At 43.3% G+C, this 19,671-nt stretch overlaps 1 protein-coding gene across 3 annotated transcripts in view; it reads right to left on the bottom strand.

The window, feature by feature from the left end:
- Positions 1–19,671, bottom strand: part of Osbpl11 (oxysterol binding protein like 11) — a 64,395-nt gene that overhangs the window by 30,138 nt on the left and 14,586 nt on the right. For 2 of the 3 annotated variants that reach the window (XR_002476947.2, XM_021651540.2), the window contains exons 3-6: positions 11,632–11,807; positions 10,430–10,509; positions 6,167–6,343; positions 2,566–2,767 (exon numbers count right to left, since the gene is read on the bottom strand). Coding sequence is in view for 2 of the 3 variants with exons in the window: in XM_021651540.2 (XP_021507215.1) it covers positions 2,566–2,767; positions 6,167–6,343; positions 10,430–10,509; positions 11,632–11,807 (635 nt within the window). In the remaining variant the exon portion in view is untranslated. The remainder of the gene's footprint in view (positions 1–2,565; positions 2,768–6,166; positions 6,344–10,429; positions 10,510–11,631; positions 11,808–19,671) is intronic. The other variant, XM_021651541.2, reaches the window with a different exon arrangement.

Genomic DNA, 19,671 nt, shown 5'->3' with positions numbered 1-19,671 from the left:
TTAACCTGCACTAAAAGGAGACAGCTATTCAACCTCATTAGCATGAGCACCATGATTGGGTATTTCACAACAGGAAACTTGCAACTTGAAATGAGATACTATGTAAAAGGAATCAACCCTGAATAGGGCTGATCTTGCTCCTTAGACAAGGCTGTGAATCAAGTGAGCTCCCACACACTGGAATAGCCATTGGTATCAATTATGTCCCTCTCATCATCAAATGTACATAATTAGACTTTAGTGGGGAGCCACTCCAGAAACCTTAGATGGTCATACAGTATAATTTGTTTAAATTAGGGATTGCAATTTTCCAATCAAAATAACTCACTGGCTCTAATTTAAAAACCATATATATATCCTTTATTTAAATCATGAACAGCTCAATATAACTTCTAAACTGAAAAACTTTTCTACTGAATAAATAGAGCTGACCTAGTGAAAGCCAGTAGTCACATTTAGAGACCTGTCATCTTCTCAGTTAATGAGTCGATGGTCTCTTGTTACCCTCAACTAGTTTAACAAAGTAGATTCTATGCCTAATCAATAATGGAAATGTTCCATTTGATTTCAGATGCTGATCTGGGTTTCACAGAAGCTAGGTTATGGAGAACAAGAATAAGGGATGCTCAGACTACGACAACAGAAACTGAGACCAGGAGGACATTTACTCAGTCAAATGCCAGACTGCACAAGAGAAGTAAACGACAAATTGCCCACCAGGGTATACTGCTTTGCCTTCTTCAGTGGCACTTGGCACTGGGAGGCATGAAGACTGAAGGGATGCCCTGGCTGAGGTCATGGGGCCTGCTGTAAAGTTGTACAGAAATGAAAACACCCTTCCTCTCACTTAAATATCTTTCACTATCACTATCCAGATTTTTTCTAAAAATAAGACCTGTGAACATTAATTAAAAGGCCCATTTTAGGAGGCTACTGAGCTAACTAGTATAATAAGACTTTATCAAAGCAATCATCTGGCCTCAATGTCCCTCCAAATCAACACACAGACAACTGAGTCTTCAGGTAACATCTATTCAGACCCTATGTCCAGGGTCATCTTAGTATTTAGGAAGCTGGAGCAGGAGTAGCTGAGGCTAGCCTGGGATACATTGTGAATTTATGGTCAGTCCAGGCTAAATAGTGATACCTTACCCATGAATGAATGAAACAAAAATATGACTTTATGGAGTTAAACATTCTTATGAACAAAGGCTTCATTTTTTTGTGTCACTGAAGAATTTGAATTGAAAGGTAACTGTTTTCCTAAGTTATACTTTCATTCTGAAGTGACTTAAAAATAAATTTCTACATGCCCAATTTTGAAAAGATGGCAACCGTAGTGAGAAACAGCAATGGCAATTAGTTACTTCCTCAAACTGCCTACAAACCTATGCTCCAAAATGTCTGATGTGAGAACAATGTTCACTTTAAAACTTCAAAACTTTTGTAATTAATTCAAATTTACTCACACATCTTTCCTCAGTCATGAAGAAACATCAAAAAATAAGAATTTATAAGTTTAGCTGGGTACAGTGGTGTACGCCTGTAATCCTAGCACTCTGGGAGGCTGAAGCAGGTGGATATCTCTGAGTTGAGGCCAGCCTGGTCTACAAAATGAGCCCAGGACAGCCAAAGCTACACAGAGAAACCCTGTCCCAAAACAAAACAAAACATCCAAAACTTTTATTAGTTTAGGCAATACAAGTTTCACAATTGTTTTAAAAATGATAAACATTATTTAATCAAGTATTTATTTAGCATTTAATCTAGTAACCATCACCAGTGCTACCTGATTAAGAGTTTTAACAATTAATAGTACATACTAGAAATAAGTTGTTTCATTTTCCTAGCAAATTTATTAACTAAAATTAACCCACATTTTTTTACGTCAGGGTTACTCATGTAATGTTCAAATTAGGGGAATAACTTGAGTAAACCAAAGTGCTCACTTAAGGATGCAACCAGTAAAAACAATGTAACTTGGAAAATATTCCTGATATTTGATGAAAAACATATGATATGATATGACACAATATAATACTAAAGAGTAAATGAGCAGTAGACAAAGCTGAAAATCAGGACACATTCCCAAAGATTGTACCCTGAATACCTAAACACACAAATAAAGAGGGATGTCACTAAGTTTAACAGAAGGTGAGTTGTAAAACTGGGAGGTGGTTGGCACACACCTTTAATCCCAGCACTCGGGAGGCAGAGGCAGGAGGATCTCTGTGAGTTGGAAGCCAGCCTGGTCTATAAAGCAAGTCCAGGACAGCCAGAGCTGTTACACAGAGAAACACTGTCTTGAAACACACACACACACACAGAGACAAACTTGAGTTGTAGATTTACCTTTGGATACGTTGAATTTGAGGTCTCTAAAAGTATATTCAATTATGTTAAACATTACAGCTAAAATTATTCTGAATTCCAGAAACGGGATACAATCAGGAAGTTTGTATCACACCATGTGCTAAGTAAAAAACAAGCATCAGCGTGAGAACAAATACACCCCTTTCAGTGTTTGAAGGGCAGCGTTAAGCCTCCCTGTAATCTCTGACTTACCTGAGGGCAATGCGCTCTTCTGGTGTGAGGCATGCTGCAGCTGGAGAATGTGGAAGCAGTCATTTAAGCAGTTCATAGTTGCCATGGAAGTAGCCTTGAGCATCAAGAGGTCCTGGTCCAAGGAACTAAGAAGGCCAGAAGCAGGAAGGCATTCAATCCGTTTCATTAGGTCTCTTTGTTGTCCTTCAGCATGAGACATCATCTGAGGAAAACAAGAGTCCTGTGGATCTCGCTCAAACACAAGACATGTAATATTTGTTGGTCATTTAAATAACAGTATTCATTCTCTGAAGCATTTTCAGGGTAGATCAGGCTTAGAATTTTACTTGAAGTTTGCTAGGCTATTTTCTTGCTTTAGAACAATTATTTTATGTGTATGGGTATTTTTGTCTGCATGCATACACATGTACCACTCACAGGCAGTGGCCCCAGAGGCCAGAAGAGGACATCAAATCCTGTAGGACTGGACCTACAGACAGTTCTGTGCCCCCAGGTGGGTGCTGAAGAATGAACGCAGGTCCCCTGGAAGAGCAGCCAGTGCTCTTAGCCAGGCCTAGGCTATTTTCAATTAAAGGGCACTTAATGGTGCCTACCAACTGAAGCTTGTGACCTTTGTCAGCTGTACTTTTTCTCTGGAAGCAATAAAGCACAAAATGCTTGCCACTTTCTGCTAACAGTATTAATTTATCCAAGCGACAGAAAGAACCAGTGTTGAGTTTTGAATTTCACAGTTAAAAGTAATTTCTAGTCAGGGCTAAATCACTTTTCTATGACACTTTTCCAGTCCGGCTTGATTTCAACAATTGTGAAATTGTGCTAGTTTACCTGCCTCGTCCCTCAGTAACTTCCTAGTCAGGGTGTCTTGATGTGTTATTGCTAGTTTTAGAGCAAGTGCTAGATTATAAGTTTTTCAGAAAAAAATTAAGACATTCTTTGGTTAGGAGCCTTATCTACAACCACTTCCACCACCACTACTACTACCCTTCTCCCCACTTGACATGAATCTGTGTAGCCCTGGCTGTCCTGGACTCACAGAGATCCACCTGCCTCTGCCTCCTGAGTGCTGGGCTCAGGCACGAGCCACCACGCCAGCCAGTGGTATATCCACTTCTTCTAACAGGGTCAATGGAATAAGAAGGAACAACTTAATATTTGTAGAGAAGAACAATTTATGATACTTTCAAGTGTAAGCAAAGGTTCTAAGATTGCTTATTCCTGAAAACTACCTTAATTCACACAGAAACTCTGTAATGGAAATCTCTGAACATTTAGAGGCTTGGTTCTAGGTCTCACACACACACACACACACACACACACACACACACACACACACACGAAGTCCCAGCATGTCTTTGTTCTTTGGCTTGGCTACCGGCCGGCAGGTTCCAGAGAGCCTTCTGTCCCTGCTTCCCCGAGTTAGGGCTGCAGGCACAACAAGCTGCCTTTTCACGTGGGTGGGACTCATCTAAGCGCAGGTCCCCATGATGTGTGGTGAGTACTTTTAACCCCTGAGCCAGCTCCCCAGCCCCCATTCCCTATCGTTATGCATACAGTTTTTTGGGTAGCGAAAGTGGGATGCGAAGTGGACTTCTGAAGCCAGTCCAGTCCACCATGCGAAACAGTTCCTAAAACCACGAGCCACAGGTGAGCTTTAAGCATTTAACTTTCCCATTAAAGAAAAAAAAAAAAAAAAGGCTTTAGATGAGAAGCCTGAACGTAAAGATACCTATAGAAGCACGCCTAAACACGTGAGTGTACAGGTGCTCCTCTGTATGTGAACAATTTTTTTTTTAATTATCTATGAATTTATTGAAATTGGGTCTCCCTTTGTAGTAGAGGAGCACCTGGAACTTACTACGTAACCCACATTGGCCCCAAACTTGTGGCAGTTAGGGCTAGGGAGAAATGGCTCAGCAGGTAAAGCTATTTGCCAGTAAGCCTGACAATCGGAGTTTGCTCCTCAGAACACACATGAAGGTAGAAGCCAAGAATCTACTCATGAAGTTGTCCTCTGACCTCTGCATGTGCACAGGGACAAATGCACACCCACATACATATACACTAAATACATTGTTCAAACAAACCCAAGAACCCAAAACTCACACTGGGGAGATGGCTCTGCTGTTAAGGGCACTTGTACTTTCAAAACCCTGGGCTTAATTCCCAGAACACCACAGCTACATGGAACTCCCTGGGACCCAACACCTCTTCTGGCCTCCTCTGGTATTGCAAGAATATATATACACCCAGAGAAGCAGGTATTCACATACCTAAGAATAGAAAAATTAAATTTTTGAGCTGAGCAGTGGTGGCACACACCTTTGATCCCAGCCCTCAGGAAGCAGAATTAGGTGGATCTCTGTTTGAGGACAGTCTGGTCTACCAAGTGAGTTCACAGAGAAATCCTGTCTCAAAAAACAAAAACAAAAAATTAAAATGTTATTAAAAAGAGAAGACGTGACAATTCTCCTGTCTAAGATTCCTAAGTGCCAAGATTACAGACATGAGCCACCATGCCCATGTTTTTTATGTTTCTTATATAAATTTGGGGAATAATTAGGCTAAGTAGCAGAAAGTTTGCCTAGCGTAAGTGAAGCCCTTTGTGCAATCCCTAGCACTATAACACATACATATACTCATACATACATATGTATGTATGGCCTCGAACCAGAGATCCACATGCTTCTGCCTCTCAAGTGGTGGGATTTAAGGTGTGTGCCACCACCACTGCGCTAAGCTTCAATTCTTTATCCCTAAACACACCACACTGTGTCTTGATGAAGGGCTCACTCTCCTCAGCCCTCTGTTTTAAAACATTTGAAGCATTTATAGTTCTATTTCCACAACCCACTTCTTGGTCATCTAGGAGCTCTACCAAGTTCAGCTTAGGAAGCAATACTTGCAATAGTTGCAAGCCAACAAACTGCACCCTTTATTAACTAAAGATCAAAAGGAAAAAAATGAGATAAGGCTATATCACAATCAGCTCTACTTTTGTGTGGGATAAATTTTTAATGTATCAGTTTGCCTGCCTGCCTGGTCTTTGTGTTTTGTTCTGCAGCTTGAGCTCAGGGCCTTACACACTAGCCACACTCTCCACCAGTGAGCCCATGCCCTCAGCCCTGTATATAACATCCTGTTGTTTTTTAAAGAACAGTCTTTAGTAGGCCATATGTCCTTCTCACTAGGTTTAATTACAATTGTTTTCTGAGACAGATCTCACACTGTAGCCCATACTGGCAAGTCTCCTACTTTGGCATTCCAAGGCATGGTCCATCATGCCCAGATTAATGACTCTTTTATCACAAATAAACAACAAAGGAACCTGTAGTTTTACTTGAACACAAAAAAGACAGACACAATTTTTGGAAAAAAAAAAATCAAAATGATATAGATTCTTGAAAAAAATGACAGTATCCCTGCATATAGTTGTAAGACATGAAGAATTTAGAGTATCTATCAATCATATTATCGTTATCATTTATCCTAGCAGAATGGATGGGAAACACTGAAGGGCCTAAAGGACACAAAGAGAACTTACAGCACTGAGAGACCCAGGCACACTGCTGCTCTGTGTACCTGGCCTTCAAGTCATACTTACTTCTCTGACTTCCATAAGATGGTCTGGATGCAAGTGAGCTCTTTTGTTCACTGACTGCAGTTTGGAATGTCCGACATTAAAAAAAGAAATGGCACTCTGACTTGGTCTCCTCTGGGATATGGGAGAATTGCCACTAGACGCAAGCGAGAAGCTCCGGGACTTCAAAGGAGGGTTATTCTGTCAGAAAAAGAAAACAGCATCTCTTGTGCTTTCTTAAAATTTTGGCTCTTGAGAGCAACAGAATCAAAAAATCTGGGGCTAGGGGTCTTTTCTGAGATTGATACTCCAACCAAGGACCATTCATGGAGATAACCTAGAACCCCTGCACAGATGTAGCCCATGGCAACTCAGTCTCCAAGTGGGTTCCACATTAATGGGAAGAGGGACTGTCTCTGACATGAACTCAGGGGCTGGCTCTTTGATCACCTCCCCCTGAGGGGGAGCAGCCTTACCAGGCCACAGAGGAGGACAATGCAGCCAGTCCTGATGAGACCTGATAGACTAGGATCAGAAGGAAGGGGGAGGAGGACCTCCCTTATCAGTGGACTTGGGGAAGGACATGCATGGAGAAGGTCGAGTGAGGGAGGGATTGGGAGGGGAGGTGGGAGAGAGTTACAGGGGGGATACAAAGTGAATAAAGTATAATTAATAAAAATTAAAAAAAGTTTTGGCTCTCTTGCCATCAAACTAGCATATATTTCAGCTTTATGCATGGATAATTTTGAGAATATATTAACATCAGATTTGACATAGGGAAATTTCTGAAGATTAATTTTATGCTATTAAAAATAAGAAAATTTGAAATTTCCAGTTTGTCATTCTCAAAGAATTTCTATATTTTTCTGAAAGTCTACTGGAAGAATAATGTGTTTCTGATCTGCTGCTCTCAACACTGGAACACAGAGACAACATAACACGGGGAATATGCGCATTCTGTGTGCAATAAGCTAGCACCTTCCTAAGGACAAGCCAGGCGTCCTTTGGAACAATCTGGTACTTTCTGATCACTGGCACTGACTAGCAGCTTCCGCCATGAGTAGAATATTGTACTGTATTTCCCAGAGACCAGACATCAGACCTAATACGATGTTTTGTTTGTATTATTTTGAGAAAGGGTCTTACAATATAAATACAGCCCAGGCTAGTATCAAAATTAACAATTTTGCCTTAACCTCCGAAATGTTGTTATTACATTTTAAAAAACTAGTGGGAAGAATGCTAGGAAAGAAAAACAGAAAATAAAATATGAAAAAACTGTTAGCCTCAGATACAGAACTCTTTAAATGAGCTACTCATGGACCACTTTTCAGACATCCCCAGATTTCAACAATTCAGACCCTCCTTTTCACCTTAACACAAAACTAAACCAAAAACACTCTAAAGAGCTAAGCACCATAAACAAACAAAACACTTCCGAAAAAGAGACTCCGTGAATAAAAGCATCTGCTGCAAAGCCTGACACCCTGAGTTCAGTCCCTGGAGCCCATACTGACGGAGAGAGCCGAACTGTCCTCTGGGCTCCATGCACAGCGTGGGTGGGATGCATGTGCACACACCCGAGAATGATCGAGGCTCTTTTTAAAAGGATACATAAATTATTAACCGAGAAGCACGTGAAAAGGTTCTCAATATGAGCAGTCATTTGATAAATACAATGAAAATCAGGAGTCCACTAGAAAATACAGAAAAATTAGAAACCAGGGAAATGGCTCAGTTCTAAAGTGCTTGCAGGGTAAGCATGAAGACTCGAGTTCAGATCACCAGTGCCCACATAAAAAAGCTGGGCATGATGCTGGGTGCCTGTAACACCAGCACTTGGGAGATAAGAGACAGGTGGGTCCCAAGAGCTCAGCGCCTGCCAGAGAAGCCAAAGAACTGAGCTTCAGCCTCAGCTCAACAGCCTGTCTCGATAAAGCAGGGGGTGACTGAGCATGACACTCAGGGTTGAGCTACAGCCTCCACACACATACACACACACACACACACACACACACACACACACACACACAGACACTTAAACATGAACTACTATACGACCCCCAATTTCCAGTCCTACACACACACACACACACACACTTCCAAGAAATCAAAGGAGGGGCTGGCAAGATGGCTCAGCTGGTTGAGTGTTTGCCACAAAAACATGAGACCTGAATGTGATGCCCAGCGCCTGTGTTAAATAGGCAGGCCTGGTGGTGTGAGTCCGTGGTCCCAGAGCTGGGAGGGGGTGCAGCTGGATCCCTGTGTCTCACTGGTTAATTTAGTCAAAGCAGTGAGCTCCAGGTTCACTGAGAAACCTGTTTCCAAAAAAAAAAAAAAAAAAAGAGGTGGAGAGTGATTGAAGAAGATCCTTGACTTGAACTTGGGCCACCACCTGCACGAGTGCACACACTCTAAAATAGTATGCTCATCCAAAAACTTACGCCCAAATGTTGACGGTTCACATCACTCATAGCATCTATAAAATGAAAAGCCGGAGCCAGGTGTGGGGGCTCACATCTGCAATCCTATCCCTTAGAAGGCTGAGGTAAAAGCGCAGGAAAACGGCTGTCAGTTAAGCATTTGCTGAGTATGAGGACTGGAATTTAGATCCCCTGCACCTACATAAAACAGGTAGGCTCAGTGGAACATTCTGCAACTTCAGTGTTAGGGAAGAGAAGACAGGTGGATCCCTGGAGCTTACTATCTAGCTAGTCTACCAAAATCAGCAAACTTTTCCAAGATACAAAAGAAAAAGAGAGACTGAGGAAGATAGACATGTAGAGACACCACACGATCACACACACACACACACACAGAGGCTAAGACAGGAAGAATTCTGGGGATGTGGCTTAACTGGCAGAATGCTTGCCTAACATGCATGGAGCTCTGCATTTGACCCCCAGCATCAAATAAATCCAATGAGGTAGAACGAACATGCTTATATTCCTAGTACTTGGAAGAGAGGCAGGAAAAGCTGAAGTTTGGGTCACTTTCAGCTATACTGTAAGGGCAGCATGAGATACAAGAGAACTTGTCTCAAAAAACAAAAAAACAAACAAACAAAAGAGAGAGAAAGAAACATTGAGGCAGGAGGATTGCCAAGAGCAGAATTGCCAAGGTTTAAGGCCAACTCTGGGCTATACAGCAAGTTCTAGGCCAGTATGAATTAGAGTGAGACCCTGTCTCAAAAAAAAAAAAAAAATCAAAGAAGTATATAAGAAAAAAGAGAACAGGGAGGCTGGCAGGGTGCACACCCACAACCCCAGCACTTGGAAAGCGGAGGGAGAAAGGGGTTTGGGGGAGATGCTTGCCACATGTAAGGGCAGATGGCCCTTGAAGGGGAAAGCTGACACAATCAACCATGTTCAAAAGTCCATGGAAACCACAGATTAACGGTTCGCCCAGGGTTTGGGAAGGAGAGAACAGAAGTGGCTGTTAACTATGTGGAGCTGCCTACGGGTTGATAGAAAAGTTCTGTAGTTACATGACTGCTGAGGTTGCACAATCTTCTAACTACACAAACACCACGGAATTATATGCTTTAAAAGAGCAACTGAGAGACCAAAAAAATTAAAAATCAGCCATTGTTAAAAGTTTAAGGCCTAAACTAGCTGGGTGAGGTCCAGTAATGCCCTGAGGGGAAGAACCTGCCATACTGCATTCTTTCCCCACCCACTGGAGATACAATTGCTAGGAAACTGGCCCATCCCCCTAAGGAGGGACACCAGATCATTAATGGTTTGGGGACCTTCCTATAGCCAATCATTTCAAAATGTAGCATTTGACAACAGATGTTTGCCAGGCAGGAATTGCCCCTGCCTTGGGCATGCTGGGAGGGACCAGAATCTTTAAATCCCCCAACTAACCTGAGCACGGGGCTCTCGGCTCTCACCACTTCAGCAGTGGGGGGTGTGAGCCCGAGCTGCAGCTTGTAATTTGTAATAAAAAGATCCTCATGTGGTTTGCAACAGACTTGGCTCCTGGTGGTGGTCTTTTGGGGTATCTCAATTCGGGCACAACACAACTTCATTATGTATAAATGGTTTCTCAAATGTATTATTTAAAGATTCATTTATTTTGTATGTATATGCACGTAACATTATCAGAGCACAGATGTGAAAATGAGAGGACAATTCTCAAGACAGTTCTCGTTCAACCTTGTGGTTCCCAGGGATCAAGCTGACGTCATCACGCTTGGTGGCAATCACCCGCTCACTGACCCAACTATCCAAATTTAAGAGGATAGAGCACACATTTCCCTCATGTTGTGCACTGCCCACATACCTTTCCGATGGCTTCCGTGTGGTGCTGGGTACATATCTGGAGCCTGCTGACCCAGTGCTGCCGCTCTTTAGCATCTGTGGCTGATAAGAAGAATATACACGTCACTGATTGTCACCATTGTTTGGGGAACACAATTAAATGCCCACAGCAGAAAGGATGGATGGGTAAAAAGCAGAGGCTAGTTCTTTCCTTACAGAGAATAACGCTGACCGGGAAGACTCAAGTGCTGCCCTTGCCAGGGGTGGAAATCACCTAAGGAGAACAAATCACGTGCGCCCAGGGGAAGACAAGAGGCAACAGGTCTTAAGTTCTTCATGGCAGTATGTCCTTATTTGTCTGTTTGTTTATTTGGGTTTTTTCAAGATAGAGTTTCTCTGTGTAGCCCTGGCTGTCCTGTAACTCACTCTGTAGACCAGGCTGGCCTCAAACTCAAGAGCTCCACCTGCCTCTGCCTTCTGAGTGCTGGGACTAAAGTCACAGGACACCATTGCTGGCTGACGTGTCGTTATTTAAATAAGCAACGTGGACTAAGAATCGGAACTATCAGCAGTCCTTTCAGACCTTACCAGAACGGTCAAGTATCAGCAGTCCTTTCAGACCTTACCAGAACGGTCAAGTATAGGACAGCCACTATCTGCTTACTTATTAAGTAAAACCCACACATTTCTTCAGAAATTAAATGTATCTAGACAGAGGTTATAAGCCAGGCATGGCAGCACAAGCCTAAAATTACAGCCCTCAGAGGTAAAGAAAGGCCAAGCTTTTGCAGCCTGCCTGGGCTACACAGCATGACCCTGTCTAGACAAGTCTGTGCAAGTCTCATATATATATATATATATATATATATATATATATATATATATATGAAAATCCAAAACCCAAACCAAACACAGTAACTTATACTTTATCTTAATTAATTATTAATCACTAAAAGATGTCAAGAGGACAATGGGCAAAAAAGAAAAATTCCCTGTGGCAGACATAAAACAGTATTATGTAAACGCCTGGGTTTTACAGTTATTGGTGGTCAGGGTTTCATCTACAAAATAAATTGTTTTTATACACTAACCAGACTCATTCCCCGGCCAACTTGAAAACACCGTGTGGGGTCAGCGGTGACAGCAGTTGCTGGACCAGGCCTGGGAGCAGCTGGAGCGCAGCAGCTGCGGCAGAGGGGCCCCAGGACTGGGTCTCAGCCCTACCTCGGAGTTTATACTGCTCCCCGCTGGCAGCATTCACTGTGAAGGTGTGCGAGTCCTCATCGCTGGGCGAGATCACAGCACCCGCAAGCTGCAAAGTGCCTCTGGGTTTCTGATTTCTAGACTGTTCATTCACAAAGTACTCCAACAGCCCAGCTTCATTGTTTAAAACAAAAAACCTGCAATGATGTTAAGAAAGTTGTGATTTTTAAACCTTTCCCCTTACCAAGCTAAAGCAACGAAAACATTTAACATATGGTGGATTATTATTATTGAAAAAAAACAAAAACAAAAACACAAACAAACCAAACCAAACAAAAACAAACAAACAAAAACTTCTAAAGCATGCCAAGAAGTACCTAGAAACACTACACCAAATTTCCTAGGAAAAAATTATTTTAAAACTGAACATGTTTAATATGAGGCACAAGCTGTAGAGCTGAGGGAGAAGCATTTATTTTAGTGTCTGTGGTCCTGGAGATCAAATCCAGGCACAGACATTCTAGGCAGACACCTACCCACGCTCAGTCTCTGTGCTGAGAAGAAGGGCTTCTCACAGAAGAACACAGTGAGAAACAAGGCACACCCCTCCTTTGGAGGGAGACCTCTCCTGATAAACAGAAGACAGGGCTGTGAAAACTGTTATGCCAAAATATGAACTCTAGGCTGCCCTAATGCCAGGTAGGAAATGACTATGAGAGTTACAGAAATAGCCATTTGGTTTGGAACACAGACTGCTCTTCAGACAACCTGAGTTTGGTTCTCAACACCCATTCTGAGTGGCTTAAAATGAATCACTTAGAACTCCAGGGGGATCAAATACCCTTTTTTTGTTATCTACAGGTACCTACACATACAAACACACACACACACACACACACACACACACACACACACACACACCCCACACACGTGCGCGAATAATAAATCTTTAAAAAATTAACCCTCGGGGCTGGAGAGATGGCTCAGTGGTTAAGAGCACTGTCGATTCTTCCAAAGGACCCAGGTTCAATTCCCAGCACCCAATGGCAGCTCACAACTGTCTTTTCCAGGTGATCTGACACCTTCACATCAATGCACATAAAATAAAGTTAAATAAATTATATAGTTTAAAAAAATTTCCATTTAAAAAAAATTAACCCTCAGTAATCAAACTTTTTTCTTCTTTTCAAAACAGGGTTTCTCTGTGTAGTCTTGCCTGTCCTGGACTCACTTTGTAGACCAAGCTGACCTTGAACTCGCAGAGATCCACCTGCCTCTGACTCCCTGAGCGCTGAGATTACAGTGGGCGTGTGCCACTGCGCCTGGCCAAAATGAACTTTCTAAAGACAGGAATACGATCTAAGATATACCAGCGAAATACACACTGGGAATAATGTCAGAGCAGAAAGATGTTGTGGCCGTGCCTTTAGGCAGGTCACAAGTGACTTGCCCTGTTTAAAAATGAAAAGGCTGCAACAGGAGACAGAAACTCAGGGAACTTGAGACTAAACAATGAAATACTGATATACCTTGGCATAGAATTTGATGGAACACCAGTGGACTTTGGAAAAGAATTTGATGTTCTGATTCAGTTATAGCCTAGCTAGTTTAGGATGCACCAATTCAGATCCCAATTTAAGTAGCACAACAGATCTTTTCTTTAAAAGTTACTAAAAAGTTTGAATTTCTCAAAATTTATGTTTGGGTTTCCAGACAGTTTTGGGGCATTCAATGCAAGAGCCAAGTTCATAACAGAACCTGGTGTCCAGTGTGGGCCAGCTCAAGAGCCAGGAAAACGTTCATTGTCTCAAGTGACATAGAAATGATCATATCAAAGGAGTTCAGAGAGAATGGAATCAGCTTTCTGTTCAGGAAGAGAAAAGGAGCTGATGAGGAAAAGACAAGAAAGTTAAATGTGCCCAAGAAGAGAGAGAGAAAACAAACTCACTGCTCTTCTCTTACAGTTTTTGTTGTTATGTTGTTGTGGCTTTTAGACAGGGTCTCCCTACATAGCCCCAGCTGTCCTAGGTGGCTTTGAACGGAGGAGCCACCCACCTGCTTCTCCTGAGTACTTGGATTAAAGTCACGTGCCACCATACCCAGCTTTCTCCTAAGTTTATTAACATGCTTTGGAGTTTGAAAAAAATGTGTTCACATATTTTGATAAAAGATTAACTTTAATAATTTTGCAGCTTCCTGTTTCTTTGTTGCTGTTTGTTTGTCTGTGACAGCATCTCATACAACCTAGGCTAGCTCCAGACTCTCCATAGTCAAAAATGACTTCAAATTCTGATCTCCTTGCTTCTATCTCCAGAGTGCTGGGCTTCCCAGGTACACCACACAGGCTAGTGTGGCTCTGTGGCTCGAACTCAGAGACTCATACACGCTAGGCAAGGACTCTACAGACTGAGCTCCAACTACAGTCACATTTTTAAAAATATTTTTTAAAAGATTTATTTATTTATTATGTATACAATATTCTGCCTGCATGTACACCTGCATGCCAGAAGAGGGCATTAGATTCCAACATAGATGGTTATGAGCCACCATGGGTTCCTGGGAATTGAACTCAGGACCTCTGGAAGAACAGCCAGTGTGCTCTTAATCTCTAAGCTATCTCTCCAGCCCATATTTTTGTAATTTTAAAACTCACATTTCATTAATTATTGGTGGTGTTGAGTTAAAGATCTTTTCATGGCCCATGGCAGCTCAGTATCCAAGTGGGTACCCTAGTAAGGGGAACAGGGCAGGGACTATTTCTGACATGAACTCAATGGCTGGCTCTTTGACCCGCACCCCCCCTCCCCCAGGGAGGAGCAGCCCTGCTAGGCCACAGAAGAGGACTTTGCAGCCAGTCCTGAAGATACCTGATAAATCAGGGTCAGATGAAAGGGGAGGAGGTCCTCCCCAATCAGTGGACTTGGAAAGGGGCAGGGAGGAGATAAGGAAGGGAGGGTGGGGTTGGGAGGGAATGAGGGATCCAGATATAGCTGGGATACAAAGTTAATAAACTGCAACTAATATTAAAAAAATTTAAAAAAAGATCTTTTCATGTGTTTGTTGAACATTATAAACTGTTGATCACATCTTTGCTCATTTTTAAGAGTTATTTTTCAAAAATTTAGAGAAATTATTTGAATTAACATAAAGCAGCCATTGATATGATCTTAAGTTTCTAAACCCATCTTTACTAAAATATGTATAAGAATCCTCCACTCAAAAAGAAAAGTGAAGCCTCCTTGGCCAATCGGAAGCTCACATCCATACTCATGCTGCCCAGGCCAATCAGCTACACTTCAAAGAAAAAAGTGTGTGACAGAGAGGCTGTGGGGAGAGGTGGAACTGGAGTCAACAGGGTAGTGACAGGTGTGAGAGGGCTGAGGTCAAGGTGGAACATGTTATTGCCCGGTGGGATTGCAGGGTGGCGTGCAGCAGCCTGGAGCCTGCACAGAAGTAGACTCAGCTCTTAGCAAACCCTGAACATGCTGCCCGGCCTCAGGATTGCCCTCGCTCTGGGCAATGACGGAATGACTCACTTTCTGGACTGGACCTCCTTGAAGGACCATTGTGGTCCATGATGTGTGGGTCAGTGGTCCTGAGCAGCCAGGGTCCAAGTTGATGTCCGAGGTAGCCCCGTGTTTCCACCTAACACTATCCAGATATCCGTGGTCTGAGGCCATGGCAATGTCTGTGAGCTGTCCGGCCACAGGGACCATACTGAGCTGAGCAGCCTGCATGGCTACCTCAGGTCGTGGTGATATGCAGGTCCATGCTGAAGCTGAGGGCCATGTCTGGGTCCAAGGCCCCACTGCAGCGGGGATCCGTGTTGATGTCCGTGGCCTGTGTTACCACTGAAGGCCATGCGGATGCTCCTGGCTTGTGCTGCCATCTGAAACCATGCTGATGTCTGTGGGTTGTGCTGCTGCCAGGGAGTGGGGGCATACTGATTAGAGCAGCCGGTACTGCCACCTGAGGCCAGGGTGATTTCTGGGTACATGCTGCCACCAAGGACCATGTCTGGATCTGTGGTCCTAATAAGGCCTGGGTCTGTGCTGCCATCTGTGGCCCATGTTAACACCAAAGGCCGTGCCGCAGCCTGAGACTGTGTTGACCTCCAGTGTCACTGGGGGCTGTGTTGATGTGAACGGCCCGCACTGCAAACCAGGTTTGATGTCTGTGGTCAGGGCAACCGACGGCCATGTTTGTGGTCAGAGCTGTCACCAGAAACTATGTGTAAGCCCCTGAGCCTTGCTCCCACTCACTGTAAAGAGTAAGGAGCTACCCTGGCGGTGATATAATTGATAACGCAGATGCAGAGTTGAGAAAGAGGGGCACGAAAGGCTTTTCTGACATACCTACCCTCCTGCCCCCCAAAAAGTAACAACCTGAATAGGAAGCCATCGAAAGAGACTTTAAAAAGTGTGATGAGGATGCTGCAGTGTGGCTCTCCACAACTGACGGCTTCCGCTGAGGGTGTGGGAAGGAAAGGACCAGTTCTAATTAAGAGGCAGGCTGCTAAGAGTTTAATCACGCTCCAGCGAGTACATGGATAACACAAATTGGGCTTGGGTTTTTTGTTTTAGTTTGTTGGTTTTTTAGGGGTGTCACAATAGAGTGGGGAGACAGTCATGGAAGGACTGGGAAGTGAGTGATTGGGTGTATGATATGAAATTCCTACGGAAATTACGTTGAAAAAAAAAAAAAGAAATCATCCAAGCCAGGAGTGGTGGCTCTCTGCCATAACCCTAGCACTTAGAAGGTTGAGGCAAGATTCTAAGTTTAAGGCCAGTCTAGGCAACTTACTGAGATATATCTCAAAAGTAAAAATACACAAAGGCTAGAGACACAGCTCAGTAGCAGAGCTTCTTTAGCACAGGTGAGGCCCCTGGTTCAATCCCCAGTACTAGAAGGAAAAAGAAGCGTGTAGACTACAGAGACGACCCACACAGAGAAGGAGTGACGAAGCTGCCTTCTTCAAAAGTTTCTAGACTCTTGTGACTCTTAATCTAGGCGTTTTAGCAGGCTAGCCTAAGTAATAAACTAGAAAAACAAGGATAACCAGAGTGCACTGGGAAACTTAACACTGTGCACAAACCTCCACACCAGAATATTCACCTTTTTCATTAAAGGGAAATACTGCAAGGTTGTTATGGTTTTTGTTTGTTTGCTTTTGCAATTGTAAGATGGCAAAGACTGCCAGTTTGGAGAACTAACTGACCTTCAGGCTTCAGGGCTGCCCACAAACTACGCATCATCAAATACAACTGTATTCTACCTCTGAAGTACAAACACAGACTTCAGTGATGGTTTTGAGCAGAACACCAACATATGCTTTGTTCTGACCTTGGCGAGAATTTCAGGCTCGGCATGTACAGACTCCTAAGCCACTCTGGCACCTTCAAGGACTGGAGTCAAAGTGGAGGAAAGAAGAGTCAGGAGAATCTTGTTTTGTACTTTCCTAGGGCACTCTATTGCAGAGCAAGCCATTCTATGGGGGTGGGGGAAGGAGCACAGACAGGGTCACTCCTTACTGGTCTCAAACTCCCTATGTAGCTATGGACAGTTCTGAACGCCCGATCCTCCACCTCCATCTTAAGTGTGGCAATTGCAGAATACAACACCATGCCCACCTCGAGTAATTAACTGTTTGTGTATGCTTGCAGTCTAGAGACGACCCGGATGTGCTTTCTCAGGAATGCGAGCTACCTTGTTTTTGAAACAGACTCAAACTCTCCATTTTGGAAGGCTGGCCAGTCTGCCCAATGACAGTTTCACAAGTGTGCACCACCACACCTGGCTTTTTAACATAGGTTCTGGGGTTCAAACTCAAGTCCTCAAGCTTGTGCGGCAAGTGATTTACCAACTGCGCCTTATGTTTTTATTACACAAATTTATTTATTTAGTGTCTGCACGAGTGTGCCATGATGCACCTGTGGCGGTCACAGGACAGCTTGCGGGAGTCCCCTTCTTTCCACCATGTGAGGATCAGAGATGCAAGTCCTTACCCCTGAGCCATCCTGCTGGCCTGCCAACTGAGCCATCTCACTAACCATCAAACAATTCCTTCTAGAACACACTCACGCTAGGTATCTCTAACCTGCTCCAACCTGCTTTTAGTCCAAACAGAAATGACTTGGAGGAAGGAAACTGCCTTGAAATAGATGGTACAGGCACAAGCTTTTGTCCCTTAAGATTCTTTCTGCAGTGCATGAAAAAGGTAGCTTGGCAGCCACAGGTATTAGCCCTCTGAGACTCTGGCTTCTCAACAGCTTCTCAGTCTCTCTGTTCCCACATCAACCTTCAATCTATCCATTCCACACTGAGGAGCTGGTGTGTTTATGTGGCCTCAAGACCTCCAACACAGCCGACAGAAATGGAACAGGAAGGTGTTTTTTGTTTGTTCTCTTTTAAAATGCTTTTGCCCTCATTTATCTGATTTGTGTGTCTGTGTATGGTAGGAGGGTGGGAATGCGTGTGCCGTGGCTTCTTTTGAAAAAATTGTATCTTCCATGGTGTTTCTGCTTTTCTTTAAAGTGTCTGGAAAACATTCTTTCAAAAAGAAAGAAATTCTTTCCTGTTTTATTCCTGGTTTGTGTTGTTTTCAGGTAGAAAGAAAAATATAACTCATGTTATCTCATCATGATTAGAAAGAGAATCTCCAAATGCATGTAAATTAGAAACACCATGATTCATGAATTTGTAAAAATAATCAGTTGACAAAAATAGACCTTAGACTCAAAATGATTTGCTTATGAATTTCAGTTTTATTCCTTTAAAGAATGGTTAGGGCTGGGGAGATGGCTCAGAGGGTAAGCGCATGGCTTGCAAGCATGAGGACCTGAGTCCAAATCCCCAGCACCAACATAAAAAGTCTGGCATGGCTGTGCATGCCTGTAACCCCAGCATTGAGAGGTAGAAACAGGAGGACCCAAGAAGTGGGGTACAGAGAAAGTAGAACCCTGTGCACAAAACTTTTGCTAGTCAGAATAAAAGGGTACAATCTGGCACAAAGGCACGTTTTTATAGTCATAGGTAGTCTAGACACTAAGGCCAGAAGAATCACCAGGGCTCAAAAGCTTGGAACCAACCTGGGCCACATACAAAGAACTCATTTATTTTATTTTAATTTGGTCTTTTGAGACAAGGTCTCTTTATGTAGCCTGGCTGTCTTGGAACTCACTATGTAGACCAGGCTGGGCTCAGACTCACAGAGTTCTGCCTGCCTCTTCCTCTGTGTCGCCTCCCAAGTGCTGGGATGAAAGTTGTGTGCCACCACGCCTAGCAGCAGCTCACGTCTCTTAAACACACACACTGTGCTGTATCATCCACTAGTTCTACTTCATGACATAAACACAAAAATGCAGAGACTTGAGCAGGTATGGTCACAACATTCATAGCAGCCTTATATACACTGCCAAAGGTGGAAACAACATAAATGTCCATCAACAGACGAACGGACAAAGAGTTTATATACCCACACTGGAATAGTATTAGCCTTTAAATAATGGTGTGGACCAGGGAAATGGCCTATCGGGTAAAGGCTCTCCTGCCAGCCTGATCCCAGGACCTGCATGATGGAAAGCGAGAACTGATTCCTGTAAGATTTCCTCTGACTGTCACATAGACGTGGCACACACACACACACTAATTAACTGATTGACTGACTGACAGATTGACTGATTAATGTAATTTTAAAAATTGGGGCAAAAAAATGGCTCAATGGAGGAAGTAGTGTTGTCAGGCCTCAAGACCTCGGTTCAATCCCTTAGAAGCACAGAAACAGAACTGACCCTGACCTCCACACATTCTCTGCGACACTCATGCATATGAGGGGTACTCACGTACACATCCATGTGTGTATGAATATGAATATGAATATAGAGTGAAAAAAACCCAAAGAGCTAGGTGGTGAAAACACAGCACTGAGGAGACAGGAAGGCAGATCTCTGAGCTCCTGAACAGCCAAGGCTACACAGAGAAACCCTGTCTTGAAAAACAAACCCTCCTCAGCCTCGGCCAAACAAAGCTGTGCCACAAGTCTAGAGCACTGATGAATCTTGA

The sequence above is a fragment of the Meriones unguiculatus genome, chromosome 17 (assembly GCF_030254825.1).
Source record: "Meriones unguiculatus strain TT.TT164.6M chromosome 17, Bangor_MerUng_6.1, whole genome shotgun sequence".
NCBI classification, from domain to species: Eukaryota; Metazoa; Chordata; class Mammalia; order Rodentia; family Muridae; genus Meriones; species Meriones unguiculatus.
The sequence above is the reverse complement of the archived record's forward strand: the minus strand, read 5'-3'. Positions and strand labels throughout refer to the sequence as shown.